At 40.5% G+C, this 20,563-nt stretch overlaps 1 protein-coding gene across 1 annotated transcript; it reads left to right on the plus strand.

The window, feature by feature from the left end:
• The first annotated feature begins 13,845 nt into the window (after positions 1-13,845).
• Positions 13,846-20,246, plus strand: trib1 (tribbles pseudokinase 1). Its single transcript, XM_014005793.1, has 3 exons — positions 13,846-14,631; positions 15,280-15,572; positions 18,061-20,246. The coding sequence occupies exons 1-3, from the start codon at positions 14,272-14,274 to the stop codon at positions 18,533-18,535; spliced, it is 1,128 nt and encodes a 375-aa protein (XP_013861247.1). The 5' UTR covers positions 13,846-14,271; the 3' UTR covers positions 18,536-20,246.
• The last annotated feature ends 317 nt before the right edge of the window (positions 20,247-20,563 follow it).

The following is a 20,563-nucleotide window of genomic DNA, read 5'->3' on the forward strand; positions in this document are numbered from 1 at the left end:
TGAGCTGTAGCATTTCTTGTGCAACATAAGACACTTYTGCACATTTTCTCCTAAAATATTTATGAGACTGTGGTGTAAATGTTTATAAAATAGGATTCACATGAAGGCTTTGACATTTTTACAGTTAAATCCTCTCTATGAYCAAATCAATCCTGCATGGTTTTTGATTTGAACTAGTTATTATCTTTTATCTACCACAGGTAAGCTATTAATTAATCACAAATATTCAACTCAGAATTCAAATCAGGGTTCTTCCTTGTAAATATAAATGATATTCTCTCACTCTGAAGTATTATTTAACAGTGTTAATTGTTTTTTTTTTCTAGATGTGATGGGTTGATATTTTTCTAGTCTATTTTCTATTTTTTATTTTAAGTTCAACATTGAGGTCATAATTCTACTGTCAACATTAGTGGTGAATATGGAGCCAATATGAAAACACAGATGCGGGAAGGCTACAATAGGTGCTAACAGAAACTTCTATAATGAAAATAAAAAACTGACATGGCTGAAAAAAAACAACAAACTTACAATCATTTTGTAAGAAATTATGAATAATTTCCTTGATGAATAAGAAGTGGTGGGAGTGGGGTCGCAAAAGAAGGGGTAGGCTAAAATAAGTCTGCCCACTTCTTTGAGCGTATGAATATTCTGCATTTATAATGTTGTTACTTTCTATTGTTACATTCAATAAAACTTGTTTTTTTTTAAATGGTATTCATCAGAAGTTCAGCAGAAGTGAAAGAAACCGGAGCAGTTCTCTTTTCTCAACCCTGTGAAAAAAACTTCACACCTTCTTTCCAGGCAAACGTCCATTCAGGTTTCAGCTGTTCTCTCAGATATACGGCCAGGCGCGCTGAATAACAATGATATGTCAAAGAGGCCAACTAAAGCCAGAGACCRCAGCAAGTGGAACACGCCTGAGAATGGAAAAACACTTGGAAATTCATTGCAGTTTCTTGTTTTTATTCCATGCCAAAACCCCTGCCCACAGGATTGGAGAAACACAAAAGAGGARAAATAAATGAACATGCAAAGCTTTAAAATACAATTTCACTTTACAGGAAAGTCTTTTGAACATAAGGTTGATTAGATTGATTACTTAATTACAAAAAAAATTACCAGGATGTAACTTTTTTTTGGTTTAGAGTTTTGACTTTGCTTATTACAAAAAGTCCAAACAATTGTTTGAGAAAAATAAAAACTAGTGTATTTTTTCATGCAGCTATTTTATTATCCATCAGATAATTAACGTGTTTTTTTATGTATTCTGAGCCAGAAAACCATTTCTTACATTAGTCATGTCTCTGTGTGATGTCTGTTACATCAGAACAAAATGAGAACAGAGTCTTCTCGGTGCCCTTGTAAACATTAATTAAATCTTCAAAAAAATAGAAAGCAATAAAAAAAGGTTTTCAATTAAAACAGATTTAAGTTTTCAGAACTTACAGTTTCTTCACTTCTATGTGAGGATGTATTTTTAAAGATAAGCTCAAATTAATTAGAAAAATATTATTTTTTGTGGATTTTGGCTCATTTTGTAGGGTGCAAAAAAAAACTATTGTCCCCAGTTCCTTGACAAGAATTTATTTTGCCACTGTTAAACCCGTATTTAAAAGGACAGGATCAGTCTAACCCCCATCATAGTTTACCTCGAGGGGAGATGACATAACACTAAACACTGGGTGGAAATCAGCTCCAAACATTGAGTCACAACCTGGTAACTTGCCTAGCACCGGAGCCTCGTCTCAACGCTGCTGTGGCACAAAATAGAACGTCCCCTCTTCAGCTCGCTTTGCTACAAATAGAACATTTTTGTCCTGTAATATGTGTGATGGCCTTGTCACGACGACAGTCACTGAATGTCCTGTACAGAGTGTTGCATTGTGGTTTGAAAAGCAAAAATGGCCTCGCCGTGAAACTCACTTGTACAGAGAGCTCTAGCTTTTTATTTATWTTTTTTAGTTTTGTTGTTTAGGAAACACAATTAGCGAGTTCAACTGCATGAACAGAAACACAACTTTTTCCTGTCAGAGGCACACTTATAAGCATAAACACACACACACACACAAACAAAAAGTATAGACATGCTCCAGGACTGCTAAAGTTACCGGGCATGACAGCTCACGCTTCCTTTCCATTATTACGTGCTGTTTTGATAAATAATGCATGTTTCCTGACACCTTAATTACCTCCGCCCACACCCTTTACACACAAAGGTGCACATGCAAAACCCTAAGTCAACTCCGGCTCTATCAACACACACACACGCACACACTGTCTCCCTGATGAGGGGAGACTTCAGCAGCAGCCATAACACCACTCAGGCTGTGTGAAGTAACAGCAGCTGTCCATCTCTGAGCACACGCTGATGTTTGAGCCGTTCGCTCCACTGTCACGCATCCACAGCGATCCTGTCGCTCTGAGTCAGAGCTCATTGGAGCATGGAGCAATGGAGACAAATCCTGTTTCCTGCAGGTCTGACTGGACTGATTATATTTTGGTGCAATGAATCACCGTTCAGCAGAACTCTATATAATCTCAATAGGACCTAGAGGCTGAGTGCTTGAAAAGTAAATGATGAAAGCAAATCATGGTCAGTTTACAAAGTTGTTAAAATCTGCTTGTAAAAAAAGTGGAAATTCTGCTGAAAAAAATAGCTTTGACCTGCTTGGTGATTTTATGAGACAGTTTATCTCCTTTTTTACCCTTTTTACTCCACAGATAATCGACTGGGTCTACTCTCAGACTGGACAAAGCCAATATAGAAAAGTTTTTCTGGCCCACACAATGCCAAACACTAACACTCAGCCCAGATACCACAAATAATGACAGCCTTTTGGTGGACCAGATGTTTGCCAGAGATGGTCCATGCATGGGCCAGCACCACATAAACCAAAGCACAACCAGGCCAGTTATGGTATTGACAGATTTGGACCACATAAAMCAAAGCACAAACTGGCCAATTGTGGCACAGGCTAATGTGGRCCACATAAACCAAACCACAACTGGGCCAGTGGTGGCACAGGATAATGTGGGCCACATAAACCAAACCACAACYTGGCTAATTGTGGCACAAGGTAATGTGGGCCACATAAATCAGACTACAACTGRGCCAGTTMTGGCAATGACAGATTTAGGTCACATAAACCAAACCACAACCAGGCCAGTTGTGGCATGCCATCTTAAAATCAATACCATCAATGCCAGACCTGGCCCAAATCCATTTGAAAAACCACTTTCCATGYCAGCATCTTAACACCAGATGGCCCACACACCTGTCTGTTATGTGGGAGGTCATTATCTAGCTGCTTCACCCAACTTTCAGCTAATCTAAATTCACAATCCATTTTATCCAGGCCCAAATTCAGCAACACAAGTTAATAGGATCTTCATATCTTAAATGATCAATAATCCATTATTTGACTAAGGTTTGGATCAATTGTTTCAAACCTTTTTACAAGTTCAAGATGTTTGTATTYATAAAATTTGCCCCAGTTTTGTCTGCAGCCTCCTTTTAATTACCATCACGGTTCACCCAGGGACAAACGCCCATGACTTCATTCCTTTGAAATATCTCGGTGCCAGTTTCAATAACATCATGTGTACTCCTTTATGATGACACTCTGCTGTGGAAACTCAAACACAAACTTCAAGTCTGTTAACCCACATTTTCAACATCCTTCAAAACTGATGAAATGCCACGAAACATAAGGCCTAATTTTCAGCAGCCACACARTGCGCCATTAATGGAGCGTCACCCRGCTTTCATCTTCCTCTCGTGAGCTGGAACACAGTGGTATCATTAAAGGCTCTGCATTAGGTAATTTGTGGAGTGACAGGTTGTTGCTGCCTAAACGATAAATGTGTTTGTGTACACAAAAAATGTTTTTTTTTGCTCTATTCCCCTGTTGACTGCTTCCTCTTTATCCCGTTGGCCTTGCCCTGGTTCATACAGTGTATTCAAATGCATTGGAAATAATTGGCCATCCCTTTCATCACAGGATTATGGGAATAAATCTCCTTTTGGAGGAGAGCAGTGCCAACAGTCATTGAAATCCTGTTACATGGGGTATTATCCTGCAACTAATTGCTTTTTTCCAAAAGCTAAGCTCCTCTCCCCCCTCGTGTTCACACACTTTGATAAATTCACTCCTGCTTCACTCAGTGTGGAGAAGAGTTGGAGRAGTTGTGGGACCTGTAAACAAGAACATTAACAAATACAAGTTCTTTGTTGTGTGTTTTTATCGTATTTTTAAAGGTTTGACTTTTGGCTGATAATAAGTTCATACACATTGTTGTGCACAATGGAGGCAACTCCCTTTTTTCATTGAGTAGCAGGAGATTAATGTCGAGAGATTTTGTGCCTTCAGGTGTTTTAATATTTTCACATAAATCAAATTGAGCAATACTGGAAAAAACAACTGTAAAAGGTTGGTTTTATTAGGGACTTTCAGTCAACCTGGTCACCTCTTTTTAACCCTAAACAATCTGAAAAAGACTTTAAAGTGCCATTGAYATCTTTTTTGTAATAAATATGAATGGATTTTATAAAAGATAATAYCAAACACAAATTGCAAAAATAAAAATAAAAAATTCAGACACTGAGATAAAAAGTTGCTGAGATGTTTGTATGTGCAACAGGAAGTGATGTCAAAGGGTGATGTCTGCATGTGAACAGAGCATTGCTACAACAGCTAACAACACAGACTGTAATGAAGAATGGGATGTTTCTTTACATGATTATTTTAGTCACTGTCAGAGAGACACAAAAAGGGTCAATGTTCAAATAATATTGTTTCAATAAACAAATACTTTTCTTTCTTAAAGAGTTCCCCTTAAATGTCACTTCCTGTTTCACTTTGGCTGAGACAAATTTAAAAAAATATGACAGAAATATGACAAAATAGGTAAAATCGTATGTACTGTGACAAGTTTCCTAAATATTAAGATGCTTTCTTTAACTTTTTGTATTTGAAGTGTATTCATGGCACAGGCACTTTGAGATCGTGGCATTTCTAATTATTTCTGAAGACTTCTGGGTGGATTTACCTGAACTTTGACACTCATCTAGCACCTTTATTTGGTCCAAACTTAAACACAGCCTRGTTGATCACAAACCTTTTTTGTTCAATCTGTTCTGTTTTTGTAAGACTTGCYAATGATCTAGAATTTTTAAATCAAATCTGGCTTCATTAAGCTCAATTTAAAAAAGGATTTCCAATTAATTTGTCTAAACATTTATACTTACGGGCACAATTTTTCTCGCACGTGTAATTTGTTATTTACAGATAATCTATTTGGTTTATTTGTCAATCAAATCAATCAAATGGTGGTCTATAAACAAATGCACTAAAAGCGTAATAAATAATATATTGAGTTTACTTCAGACTTGTGCCTCTAATTAGACTTAATTAGTCAGGTTGGATCAGGCTCAGGGCTCGGGCCGGGCTGGGTTGGATRTTTTTAAGCCCTTAAAGAGATAGAGGTGAATTTCAAGTTGTTTAGGTAGGCTATGATGCAAAGTCTAATTTATTTTTATATCTACAGCATTTTAATAACARCTGAAGGTAACATGATTGTGATATAGAATTGAACCATGTGCCTGGAAAATACACAGTACCCCTCCTTTAAAAAAAATCCAATTTTTTTCTAAAAAAAAACAGATAAAGTTTCAATCAGTTCCACTTCATTGTTTTTATTGAATCCTACTGACACGTCATGGGGTCTCCTGCTGCTTGTGTAACTGCAGTGATCTGTCAGCGACAGTATGAGAGTGACGTGCGCGTGCCGAGGCCACTGCATGTACAAACACACATGTATACACAATCACCGTCCACTTCCTGTTAGAAACAGGAAACCACTTGAGTCATTATGGAGCAGAGCTCTGAGAGTAAGGAGAACTGTTTCAATGAAACCCTGTGCGGCAGAGCGACTGACTGACGGGAGTTATGAAACGATGTTCTCAGGATGGGGAGGGAAGTGAACTCAACAGTTCAAAAGAAATTCTGAAAACAGAAGAGCGGAGAGTGAGGGGGATCTCTTTCTGCTGAAAAGACCATAAGAAGAAATAACTTTTTCACTTTGAGTTTGATGGGTTACTGCAGTTCATTAAGTTCTGTTATTGAACTTTAGTCCATTTTATTTCTCATAAACTCAGCTGAATATTATTTATAAATCTTCAGCTGTTATTTTAACTTGTTTTAAGAGGTTTTATGTGATGCTGCTTGTCTTGTTTACACATTTGTTTAAKTTTTATATAACCACAGATTTTTATAAAGATTGTTTAATTTATGTAGAAATTTGTTTGTCTTTGGCACCGTGTTAAAACAATTAAGAACAACTTAGAACAATTAAATTTCAGCTAGGTTTGATCATTTCGTTTTATAAAAATGTGAAATGGCTAAAAGTACAGAAAATAATTAATTTTCATTACAAATAATTTTAAACTTCTCTACATTTAGTGTAAAAAAAGCAAAAAATTAAATGTGCACTTTGTGTGTTTTTGGCACATCGTTTTAAATCACGTGTTCTGGACTTCCTGAGCTCCAGATCCTAACTACATCTGACACCAGAGGAGGTTTTCAATCCCTCCAGAGTTTGTGTGGACTGTAATATTTGTGCTAAACTGTTCTGAAGCTGTAGCAAAGGCTTGTGGGTAATGTTCCCTGTGGAGTTCCTGACTAACGAGGACGAAGGCTGTGAGGCTGTCTTTGAGTTAAATTTCCACCCTATCAACCAACAACTGTTTGTCACAAGAACTTTTTTAACAATCGTGCTTCTCGTGTGGAACACCAACAAACTAAGCCTTTCACAGGTGCAACAATAAGCATGAAAATCACATTAGTCGCATTTCTGTTAATAGTTATTTACTGATTTTTAAGCAGGAGAAATAAAGCAGCTTTCAAGCATCAGGGATTTTTAAAGTTAAGTTTAATTCAAAGATAGCTGTGATGAAAACTATTTCTGACTCAAAACATGACTGTCGTTCATTTCAAAAACAGTTAGCATTTAATGCTAAAATTGTCAAGCTAATTGTTTCTTTGGGACCCTGGCCAAGACACTGAGAACATAATAATAACTCAAATGCTAATAAATAAAAAGCTAATGTGGCAGCAAAAGAAAGCAAAACTGCATCAAACCCAGGCAGGAGGTTGGAACAAACAGCAAGTGTAATGAAAAACCCAAAAGGCTGTTTAACAGGAAGGAACTATTACAGAGATGAGGAACAGGTGAGCTTAACAAGCAGATGAAGAGCAGCTGGGAGAGGGACCAGGGTGAGTGAGGGCAACCAATGAGCAGTGACGAATGGAGGGATTAACAGAAAACAAACAGAACAAAAAGAAATTCAAACARTGAAGGAGCACTGCTAAAAAACAATTATTACAATGGTTCATGAACTCAAACTACAAATAAAATAAACACCAAAACCTGCGGACTGTGACAAAAGTGGTGTAAAGTTGTGTACATATTTGCATAAATCACTATAAAGTTTTATGGRGTTGAAGATTATGGCAGAAATCTAATCTTAAAACATTTTGTAAAAACATTTATCTGATTCTCCAAATGGTTTACTGCAGGTACGACACTGTCTAATTATAAACTTCACAGAACTCAAATTTGACATATTCTTTTAAATATTTACTTAACTATGCAGAATATTAAAGAAATATTTAAAATGCAGCACGTCTGTGGTTTCACACCACATATAAGATGCTACAGATCTAGGGGATTATTTTAGATCATTTATGACATCACTCCTGTTGTTCTTAATGCCCAACCACTTGTAATTTTTCAACAGAAGAGTGGGAGTTATACGAAATAGCTACAAAAAAAGAGGCATTGGGGTAACTATATGTATTTTCAACAGTTTTTGTACTATTCAGTTTTACAGCTCCAGCTTCTCAGAAAACCTTTAGGGAAGTCCTTCTGCTGAGTATGTGCAAACATGACAACTCCCCTGTGTGAGAACAAATGGTTTTAATCAGCGGGGAACAACTCGTAGGTGTGGGTTCCAATCCACGAACAATTAGTGTTCATAAAACACATTATTAGGAAAAAATGTGTGTGTGTGTGTGTGGGGGGGGGGGGTAAGTAGGTTTGGAATTGCAGAAGTACCTGCGCTGCCAAGAATGCAATCAGACTCATGCACCCGGCCTCAAAAGATCAAAGTAAAAGTGATGGACAGGTTGGGATAACCAGCAAAGGAAAGTTGAATATTTTGGCTAGACTAGTTTCTGGAGTGCTTCCACATGAAACAATCCCCCCATCTCAGCTTCTGGTTTGATTGATTGCCCTCGAGGTTAGTCTAGGTTGTAAAAATATGGAGCGTATTCTGTGGAGACGCTCATCATGATCTGATGATGAATTCTGGATGAGACCTTAACTACAAAGTTCATGCAGTTTATGTATGAAAAGGTCAAAATAAAAAAAAACAAAGGTGTGCATCCACATACAGAGGCGGAACCAGAGGGGTGGCCCCTGGGATGGCAAGTGCCACCCCAAGGGCCACCCCTAAATAATTGACAAGTAAGTGAGGATTTGGGATTTGCCTTTAGATTTTTTAAAGACTGTTCTCTGATACTACTGCACTGTATACATTTTTAGCTGTATATGTTCAAAAAGGGCTTAATTATAGCCCTTTGTAAAATTAGCATTAGCATGAATGGTTAGCTTAATGATGGATTAGCATTGACAATCAGCATGTGATCATTCTTATCTTCTCCACAACAAATTTCATTACATTGAGTCTTAAAATGGCYGAGTTATAGCCTTTTAAAGTTAGCTGTGATGCCCATCTTTTATTGTTGATTAGCATTTAGAATTTGGTGAGGACTGTTCAGTTACTTTTACATTTATCTTCAGCTTTGTGTGTCTAGAAATGGCTGAATAATAAGTTGTGACTAGCACTCAGCGTGTTTTTTGTCTTTTTGTTTTCTTTGGTTTTGTTTTAGCTCGATATTTCTTGAACCATCTGAATTAAAGCCATTTGGATCTAGCTGTGGCAGTCATCTTGAAATGTTAAACCCAGGGAATGGACCACCCACAAAAAAAATTAAATAAATAAGTAAAACAGCTTGTCCACCCCAGTGCCACCTCTTGCAAAAACAGTCTATGACCCTTTTTTGGTCATTGTGGCAAGCTTAAAAGGCTCACATTTTTTCAGCTTGCCGAGCACAGAGGAAATGAACATTTAGAGGAATTAGGTTWTAAATTACAAAAGAGAACCTTTTTTTTTTTTTTTTTTGCTGTGTAACATGATGAACTTGTAAATGCACATGTTTTATGTTCAGGTGATGTTTTATGGGTCAAGAAAGAAGGTCAGCTGTGGCAAAACTTTGCCAGGCAACATGCCTGAAATAGTTTAGCACACAACTTGCTATGTCAGAGAAATGCTGATTTGTTGATTCTCAAGTCMTCACATGATTGGTCAGGGTATCCCTTCTGACTTCTGGTGGAGTTTAACCAGCCAGAAACTTGAAAGTACCAGCAAAATCCGCATTTAGGGCATGGGAAAAGAGTTGGGCAACTCAGTCACACGACTTCCAGACAAGAAATTTAAGCTCATATTCCAAGAATGAAGTTTTACTTTTGTTTTACTTTTTTTGGTTTTATTGAGTTTGTTTTGTTTAGARGTCTGAATTACTCAGCTTGGTGTAGCAATAGACCAAAGTTCAGGATAAAGATTTCAACACTTTATTCTGCAGCCAGCCTCTCTTATTCTTAAACCAAACTACAGCCAGTGTAGGTTGAAACGTCTGGGTCGAGACCCCATTTTAATTTGTGATATGATAATAGTCAGACTCTAAGTATATATCTTGACAAATTTTTTTATTTTTTATTTTTTTCGGGAGAAAGAATCATAGAAAAATAGCAAATCATGGAATGGGTTCGGAAAATATCACGCAACCACGGCAGGCTGATAACGTTAGAGTCAGACTTATATACATCCACAATTACTGTAAATTTTTTCTAAATTGTTTTGTTCTTATCCTTAATTTTTGGTGCTTACTGAAGAAACAGTTATCACTTTCATCCATCCATCCATCCATTATCTTCACTCGCTTTCTGTTTTCCATCTCACAGGGTAACTGGTGCCCATGTCCAGCAGTCACTGTGWGAGGGACAGGGGGGCACCCTGGACAAGTCGCAAGTCCATCACAGGGACACATAGAGACAAATTATCTAGAGACATTTTAGAGTTGTCAATTAGCCAACAGTCATGTTTTTGGTCTGTGGGAGGAAACCGGAGTTATTTATCACATCTGAAATCAGCTCCAAGTGTATATCGTATTGGTAGAAAACTATCAATGGCTGAAACCATTCGGATCACTGCTTAGCTCATGGATGCTAATCTTTTCTAATGTTTGAACTTCTTGGCTTAGCATAACAYGTGCTAGTGCTGATTTTTTTCTTTTGTTCTTACCAAATCAAGAGTTAAATTCTCAAAACATTGKGTTYGGGAGGCTTCTGACACTTTCTGTAGTAAAGAACTCTGACTGACTAAAGCCCTACTGATATTAGGCAAATTCACAACATAGTCCTGCAAAAATGGTTGCTAGAACCACTCTGTCTTTAGTTTATAAATGACTAACGAAATTGTTGTGCATCATCATCATCATCAATCTATGTCTTGGTAATATATAGTTTTTGTTGTTGTTGACGTTTTGGGTTTTAATTTTCCATTACCTGGACCTTRTGTCATCACTCCATCACACAGAGCTGCAATGCCTTCATATATTTTCACATGTTGACTGTTTCAGCTCTCAGCCAATTAGAAATCGAGCTGAGGCGTCCACAAGGCATTTTAAAGAGATTATCTTAAATTCAGAGTAATTCACAGTGACGGCTGGCTGTCAGCCAGATCAGACTTGAACTATTCTCCCAGCAGATCGATTCCCAGCCTCTCCTGCCAGTGGCGAGTGACTCCGCTAATTATAACAAGTGAGAGGATGGCCTGAAAACTGTTTTTTTTTTTTTTTGTATTTATACATATATTCTTCTTCCAGCTAGCTGGTGTGGAGACTCAGCCACACTCCCACACAGGCACCGTAAAGTCACACATAACGCTCCATACAAAACAACCATGGTCACATCTATATGGCATAATAACACAACCTACATGTCTTAGCCTTGCAAGAGTGTTGCAACATTAATCCTCTGTTACTTTGATTCAAACTCTCTCCTGGAAACTGTTAAATCACAGCCAATACAAATAAGTCATCTTTTCCCGGTGCACACCTAAAGAGTTTGTCACACAGAAATCATAGCTTTGATGCCAGATAACAATGACCCTTCAAGGTTTGGGAAACCTTTACCTCCCATTCCGACAATGACGGCTCATCCTGTTGTTTGGGACTTTTTATMGAGTAAAAAACCAGAAAGGAAACCTGTTCCTTTGCTTGCTCTGCTGCATGACAAACACACTTGCTCACACAGAGACGCACACACATCAATCAGTCGGTGAGTCACTTTTTTTCTTTTTCTTTCTTTCTTTCTTTCTTTTCCTTTTCTCGTAGGACGACCGCTACACAAAGAAAGAATGCGAGGCCTAAAAATAGCAGCCGTCATTCCTGAGGAATCTGCAGCTCGTCCATGTTTGGACAACCGACAGTAACAGGTTTGCGTGACCTTTTCGAGTCGAGCCGAGCCCAGCTGCTGTGACCTGGTGAAGTGCGTGACCTCTCGGAGCAATGGGAACTGTGCAGGAAATGTGAAAATAAGCACTTTGAAGGGATGCGTGTGAACACACACACACACACACACACACATACACACACACACACACACACACACACACACACAGAGGCCAGCTGGTGTTTGACTGAGCTGAGCTCGCTTTGCTGCTGCTGCTCCTTGTTCACCATAAAGCGGTGGAGGAGAAAAAAAAAGAGAACTCTTGCACAACACACACACACAGTCACGCATGCGTTCACACCCCGACAAACACACACAATCGTGCACATTAATAATTACTTCATCCTGCCTGCTTAACGCTCTTCATGGCAGGACCGCTTTCTAGTTCTGTGAAGCTGAGTTTCGCGTGTTTTCTCAAGAACGTTGCATCATTTCGGCCCAGACTGCGCAGCATGGCAGATCTGTGGCCCCTGAACCCAGCTGCACCCATGTTGTTTACAGAGTTGCACTGGCATATTTTATGTGAAAGCTTATAGGCCGACACCACACCAGTTTATGGGGGTGAGTCATGTTCGCACAACAAACAGAGGCCTGCATGGGAAAAAAATACAGTATCAGTGATGTTACAGTCGGAGTTCAGGCTAATTTAACTCTGGAAAGTTGCTCAGGAGTCACAGAGCGAAACAGCATTTTTTTTTTCTTTTCCAGTTAGCAACTAAGGTTCAAAGTCACCTTTTTAATGTCAAGMCTGGATTTATATAATAAAAGTCACCATGTGATTGGTTTAAACATTCCCTCAGCACTTCCTTCTCCTGTCCGGTGTTTCAAAACTCAGCTGAAAGTTCAACAAGGACAGCGCTGAGAGCACTACAGGAGCTGACACAAACCTGTTGCCATGCAGGTACTTTCTGTTTGATCACAAACAGTAAATGTTGTCACCTGCCTTTTCTCCTATCATCAAGATGTTCTCACCTTTGTTGTGTCATTCTTGTTTTCACATTGCATTGTGTAAAAAAATGCTGTAGTCGGATCAGATTTTTTTGTGTGTTTTGTCTGAATTGTTATTGTTGCAAACATGTTTTTTTTTCCAACATAGCTCTAACTCTAATTCTATGGATGCTGAGCTGAAATGTGGTGTGGTAGCTGAGAGTCATTCCATACACATACCCTGAGCTTTAAAAGATTGTGCAAAATCTGCTTAGAAATTAGGAATGGCTATTGAAGTCAGCTTTGTTAGCAAAATATTTTCTGAACAGATGGGCCAATTTTAATGGAACTTGTAAAAAATGATTTTTAGTTGGATACCTACAAGTGATTAACTTTTAGAGTCAATCCAATTCAAAATGGCCGCTACAGCTGATCAAACTTTGGAAACACATAAATGGCTGCAACTCAACTGGTTTTGCATATATTGAGCTAATATTTGTTGTTTTGGAAGATGAGGATCATCTTAAACAAATACTCTGAGAACAACTTGTTTCCTTTATTTATTTATTTATTTTGTCTAAAACTTTGGGCAGTTTTTGGCATCAGATCTAGTCTGTTAGCAAAATATTTCATGAACTACTGGACGGACTTTCATGAAACTTTTCGTAAGTAATTTTTGGGTGTATATTTACAAATTTTCAACTTTCAAAGTCAATCCAATCCAAAATGGTCATCAGCTGATTGAACAGAAACACATAAATGGCTGTAACTCAACCAGTTTTGCAAATATTGTGCAAAAAAAATTGTGTGGTTGTAGCTGAGCATCACAGTAAACATATACTCCAAGGAGTTCATTTTTTGCTTAAAACGTGGACAATAACTGGCTTCAGATTATCTGTCTGTTAGCAAAATATCTTGTGAACTAATGAAGAGATGTTAATTAAATTCTCAGAAAGTGATTATTGGTTGCACAATTAATGCACTTTTAGGCTGCCAGGACTGAGTTTAAAGGAGTTTGTTTCTGGACTTATTTTTGATTATGTTATTTTCTGTAAGGCTTTCTGAAATCTTGTGTGAGCAAAAAATAAACGAAAAATAAAAATAAAAAGTTGTCCAAACTTAAAATGAAATGTTTTTGTGCTTCCAGAAGAACATTATAAAACATATTAGTTGACAAAGATAGTTAATTATTGCGTTAATGTGCATGATGTGTGATTCCTGGTATTGGTTCTAAAATCTCTGAATAATGCAGAAATCTGCGAACACGCGTGATTAAAAAAAAAGAAGAAGAAGAAAAAAACGTATCATTTCTCTGCTGAAGTTCTTTCTGTGAAAGGTGTCATCAGACGAGCCGAGCTGGAGTCGCCGTTAGAGGATTGCTCAACGTTTGTGTCACCAGGAGGCTGGACTGGTCGGGCGGAGTGTTTGAGCTGAACATCACTGGAGCGCACTCACTCTCCACCTCTGTGAGTGTGAGACGCGCTCTTTCTCTCTCTCTCTCTCTCTCCTCTTTTCCTTCTATCTCCTGTCTTTCTTTCTTCTTTTTTTTCTCAGTCTCACTCGGATTTATTTCCACCCAGGAAAAAGCTTGGATTATTATCAGCTCTAATTATGAGACGGAGTCGCTCTAATTAAACACCAAAAGACGCAAACTACAAGGACTGTTTTTTACTTTTCTTTTTTTTTTTATCGTATTTATTTGTTTTAATGGTGAGTCGGCCCTTCAGGATGAACTTGCAGAGAAGCAGCCCGGCGCCCTGCATCCGCCGGAGAGTCGCCCACAAGCGGCTGGACTCGGACGACCAGCCGCCGGCCAAATGCGCCAGGCTGAGCGTCGAGGCGGCGGCGGCGGTGGACGCGCAGGGGGGGCTCCTCCTGGCCACGTCCCCCGGCTCCCCGCTCAGCCCCGCCGCGGCGAACCCCGCCGTCCTCCCGCACCTCCACCACCCGCAGCACCAGCAGGGACCGTCCAGGATCGGCGCGTTCCTCCTGCTTCCCCTCGCGGACCGGGAGAGCAGCGTGCACAGCGCCATGGACACGGACACAGGCGAGGAGCTGCTGTGTAAGGTATGCGCAATCGGCTCRTTGTGCAATTTCTCTGAATGAATGATGTTTCGAGACGTTGCTCAATCGCCCGTCTGACATGCTATCCGAATTTAGCTCCTTTTTTTCCACCAATATCACGCAAAATGTGACACTTTTTGCGTAATAGCGCTGTTACTTCATGTTTTTTTTTATTCCGCGTGTACAAAACAAGATAAATCAGGCTCCGTGTTTTGGAAACACAGTATCCATCCTCAAGATCCCACAGTCTGTCAACTCGCCTCATTTGCATATACGTCATTGCAATCCACCAAGCTGGGGCACAAAAATGCAAACATGGGGCTGCTGTGATAAGGATCTGTCCAGATAAGGACTCATTCATCCCAGCATCCATGTGTTCACTTTGCATGAAAAACATCAAAGCTTTTTTTTTTTTTTTTTTTTTTTTTTTTTTTTGCTTTACTGATTAGTAAATTTAATCACTTCTTGCTTGATTTGGCTCCTTTGTCGTGCTCTTACAAAACCAGGAATTCAAATCTCTGTCATATTTGCTTAGTTGTTTCCACTCATACAACCATTAACTCTGATCCATCATCTCTTCCCCCCTCACACCTATGTCCCTGATTTCCATCCTGCATCTTTCCTCTTCCTCCTCTCTGATCGGCCCTCCAGGTTTTTGACATGGCCGTGTACCAGGAGAAAATCCGAGCCTACGGAGCCCTGCCTCCTCACGAGAACGTTGCCGGCATCCGCGACATCATCCTCGGCGAGCGCAAGGCCTACGTCTTCCTGGACAAAGACTTCGGGGACATGCACACCCTGGTGAAGAGCTGTCGCAGGGTGGACGAGGAGCACGCCTGCAGGCTCTTCCGGCAGGTGGCTCAGGCTGTGGCGCACTGCCACCAGGCGGGCATCGTGCTGGGGGACCTCAAACTGCGCAAGTTTGTCTTCGCAGATGAGAAAAGGTAAATACTTCCACTCTTGATTGTTTATTTTCTGGGCTTTCTGACTTGATTTATTTCTGAAGTAGACCATAAAAGTCTAAGATTTGCAGGGTAAACCATGCACAAAAACCCACCTATTAATAAGGAATTGGCTGCAATCTGCAGCTTCACCACTAGATGGCACTAAATCCTGCATGATGGTCCTTTAAGAGCATAAGTTCTTATTTTTCACACAGTTTTAAACCAATTCTTAGAGTAATCCTTGGGATGTTTGTTTAGACACTTCAAACCCTAAACAGTTGCAGAGTAGTGGCATGTCTGTGACCACACACGCACACACACGGAGCAGGTGATACACACAAGCCATGTGTGCAGATATGGATGTGGGAACAGAAAGAGTAGGAGGTTCTGTACTTGTGGAGGCAGACTGCTCAGCTTCCCAGATTTTTGCTCTCTCTGTCTGTCTCCCTCTCTCGCTCTGTCTCTTTTGTGTGCACGCTTTGTGTTTATTTTGCACGCATGTGTGTGTGTGTGTGTGGGTGGGTGGTAGCTTTGGCAGAGCCGCTAGACGAGGCTGCTGAATGAGACGATCATACCCTTCTGTGCCCGATATCTCAGAAAACATTTATTACTCATTATTTATTAATAAATTACATCATCGCTGTACTGCAGAGCAACTCGTGTTTCCAGCCGGGCTTCATTCATACACACTTTCCTCAGAGGAGGAGAAGCTCAGATCTTTGAAACGGCTCCCCCACACTCACACACAAACACACACATATGATCCACTCAAGTTCTACATTTTCTTCAGGAAGAAGCACAAAAAATCCCCTCTTTCAAAACTGTTTGTCACTTCTTTGCCTTTGCGTCACTTAGTTTTTCCTTTTTTTTYCCCCCAGAGACTTTTCACCAGTTCCATTCTTTAGCCACAACCTCTAAGGGTCTGCAGGGGTTGCAGTGGACGAATGAAAGGCGACAGCCACTAAGAGAMGTTGACGTTGGTTGTGTCCCCCTGATAGCTATAATGCTGCAGAGTGATGAGTCATGGCGTATATGTGCAGAGATGAAGAGGAGGGAGGGCTGCTCAGCTTTTTGTCCTTATTTATGTGTCCACACATGCATGTTGTGCTATTTACACTTCCAGAGTGATATGATGGATGAGTGGATTACGGCTTTAGAGAATTTGTAATCCAGTCATGCTCAGACAAATCGGCAGGATTTCCTGATGACTTCAGACGATTGTATACCGTCACGGAAATTTGAACAATCACTCGCAAACATTTCTGCTTTTATTCAGACCCGGGGCAGATGTTGACATAGCGCGTTACAAAGGCGTATGACCTAATTTATTGTGTCATACATTCCTTTAAATTCACAATCAGACCTCTTTGAAACCCCGAGATGCAAAATGATGCAATGTCCCGACTAAACAATGCAGCTTTCGAGCCCTAGACACAGAAAGTCAGCAACAAACGGGCAAAATCCTGTCTTCATTCACAAACACACAAACACACACACAAACACACACAGAAAGCAGATGGAGGCGCCAGTTTAAAGGAAGGTGAATAGCACCGGGAAGCATGCAGAGCCTCGCTGCCAGGCCGGCCTTCTTGTGCGTCACTGATGTGGCAACAGCCATTTGAGGGGTAATTATGGCATGGCTGGCGCCGCCAGTGTGGGACCCAGGTGCAGATAGCCTCGGCTCGAGACAGAGCCAGAGAGGAGAGAGGAGATATGTTCTCTCAACAGGATGACTCACTCTCTCCACCCCTCTCTCTCTCTCCGACTCTCTCTGTTCTGTCTCCCTTTCTGTCTCYGTCTCTCCTTCTTCTCTGAACGACTTAYCTCCTCTGCTGTCTTGGTGTTTGAATATCATTCCCTCTCTGCCTTTGTCCTCCTGGCTGTCACGCTTTTCCCTCTATCTCACTGAGTGTTGAAGTGCCTCATAGAGTGATCCCCAGAGTTTGAGATGATTTACAAATCAGTTTACAGTTAGCGCATRTTAGCTGTTGATGACGAAGTGGGTTTGTTTTGTTTTTAGAAATGGCAAAAAGTTTCTCCTTCTTGTGCAAYAAAATCATTTTGTAAGCGTGTTTCRGTGGTAAATAATATCTCTGCAAACATCACAATCTCTGCGGCTTTCTGCTGCAGTACGAAGTGTGTGTACCGTCATTAACATGGCTAAATATAGCGTTGTGTGTGTGTGAGTAAGGAAGGAGGAGGGGAGGGCTGCAGTTGTATATTTATATGTGAGTTTATGTGACCACGTTAGTGCCAGGAAGTCACTGGAAATTTGCTTAGGCTGTTCAGTTTTTAAAAYGCTCAGCTGCTCTCAGGTCAGAGTGAGTTCACTGGTGTGTGAGTGTGACCGTGTGCCCATCTGGTTCTGTACAGATTAGGGCTTAAAGGAGGGATCCCCTGCTCTCTGTTTTAGAAGTCGTGGATTAAAACGGAAAAAATTGGTGCTTTTATAAATTGTCTTAACATTTTTACATCTTTGTCTTCACAGGACTCAGGTGAGACTAGAAAGCCTCAAGGACTGTCGCGTCCTGGAAGACCCCAACAATGACTCAATGTCAGACACCCATGGCTGCCCCGCCTACGTCAGCCCCGAAATCCTCAGCGGCTCCACGCCTTACTCCGGCAAGATGGCGGACATGTGGAGCCTGGGGGTCATGCTGTATACCATGCTAGTCGGCCGCTACCCCTTCCACGACCCGGACCCTGCAACGTTGTTTTCAAAAATCCGTCGAGGCCAGTGCTGTTTGCCAGAAGGCTTGTCGCCCAAGGCCAAGTGTCTGCTCCAGAGCCTGCTGAGGAAAGAACCATCAGAGAGACTCACGGCGGCCGAGCTGCTCGCTCACCCGTGGTTCCATCAGCCGCCTTCGTCCCAGGAAGCCACGCTCGGCGAGCAGGAAGTGAGCTCGACTGAACAGATGGTGCCGTCGTTTGACGTGAAAGAGGACGAGGATCTGTTCTGTTGACAGACTCGGATCAGGAAGGACCCAAACAAAACTCGTCTCGAGGGACTTTGTTGTCGTTTTTGTACATTGGCACTTTTTTTGTTTTTTTTAGAAAACTCATTTGTGTGCTGTTTTGTGTGTACATACACTCTCAAGATTTCTACAGAAAATTCTTCCTGTACTGTATTCTGATGTCATATACGTATGTTACCTGCTAAGGGCATTGCTCACAATGATCACTCATTGTGCTTCTCTGTGTGTGTTTTAGAAAATATTTGGTGCTAAAAGAAATCACAGTGACTCATAATTTCACAAATTACATTGAAAGAATGATCTCCCCAGGCTCCAAACCTGGAGGACACTTATTAGTGCTCACCCCWTTGACCCAAACTCATGAAGGCATTAGCTTGAACCTTGAAAGAGAGGCAGTTGGAGCGACACCAGGATGTTGTTCCTCTCACTCTCCGAACGGGCTGCAGGCTTCAGCAGGCTGACTCAGCCGTCGACTCGAGAACGGGCCGGGCTCCAGCCTGATGTCTCGGAGCAGACAGTGACACTGAGCKGGGAAAGATGGTTAGCAGAGGACTCGTGTGTCACAGCTCAGCGTGACACTACGGAGGTGTCTCACTGCCAATCTGGCAAACRGACATCATTTACAAATCTCACACCAAGCGCAGAAGGTTGGGGAAAAAAAGGCAGAATGTTGAAGGAAAAAAAAGTGAAAAGCTTGTCACACTCAATACATAGTGACACTAGGATGAAACAAGTTCTTGGCAACAGCCTTTGCGTTGTTTCTAAAAGTTGCTCATAGCTGAAAAATTCTCGTAAAAGTTGTACCCAGTCTGTCGTTGGACACATGCAATTAGCCACAGCTAAAGCTAATGCTAACGTTTAAAAGACTCAGTCACATGCCTCAGAAGAACTGATCACTGGATAATATTTACGCCTGAAGGAAGCAAATAAAAAGACACGGTACTTTCTWCTGATTGCATATAATCTTTTTGAGTAATGTGTCACGTATTCAGTTAAGGACAGAAAGCAACAGGTGAACCTGTTTTCTTCATGTCTGTCAAGGCGTTACATTCAAATAAAGCCGAGCTGTCCGGATCGCCGTGTTGCACAAACCGAATGAGTCGGTCGCAGTCAGGCGAGTTCATATCATTTTTTTTCCTTTTTTTTCTGTTTATGACTCAGTACTTAAGCGTGTCTGCAGAGATTTGTTCTAACCTTGGCTGAGAGAATCATCATMGACTATTTCCTCCTTTTATTCTTTCCCCCCTCTTTTAAAAAAATCTTTAGATCAATAAAAACAGATGTTTCTGACCATGGTACTAAATTTGGTGTGTCTGACAAGTGCTGTGCATTTTTAATTCTGGGTCACACAGGAGCTTTTTTATTATTATTATTATTATCTGTTATTAAATTGTCTCATCTACAAGAGATGAGGAAAGGCTTGTGATAACTCGCGTTCAGAAAAAGTAACTTAAGAGATTTTTGTTCCTGCTTCACATAGTGAGTCACTTTCATGTGAAGTGGAGAGTAAACTGACACGGGTTCGCAATCTTTATATTGCACTGTGAATCATGCATTTTGTGACGCGACCTGGAGGCTTTTATCAGCCCCCGAAAGGTTACACTTAGGAGTTACGTTCACTGTAAATAACATGTATATATGTATATTTGAAATATATGTGGAAATGTCGAATAAAGATCACAGGTTTTTTTCATATTCACACCTCTTGTTGTTTGTCTTCACCACACCTGAATCTGTGCCTCGAAGGTTTTTCCTGAAAGAAATCTCTTCATCTCTGCAACTCATTTTCTCACCCCACCACCACCAAGGAGTTCACTTTTTGTCCTTGCAAGAGAACTAAAAAAAACAACAACCGTCCTCGTCTTTCTCCATCGCTTTTCTCTGACCGTTTACTCTTCTCTGACCTTTGCGTAATGTAACATTTAAGTCCTTCAAACACACAAATGTCAATAGTGGGTCAATGTCTTTTCCTGGAATACACCAGGGGGAGCAAAAGCTTCGATAACAACCAGTGGC

This window comes from Austrofundulus limnaeus, unplaced genomic scaffold, assembly GCF_001266775.1.
Source record: "Austrofundulus limnaeus strain Quisiro unplaced genomic scaffold, Austrofundulus_limnaeus-1.0 Scaffold32, whole genome shotgun sequence".
Classification (NCBI taxonomy): domain Eukaryota; kingdom Metazoa; phylum Chordata; class Actinopteri; order Cyprinodontiformes; family Rivulidae; genus Austrofundulus; species Austrofundulus limnaeus.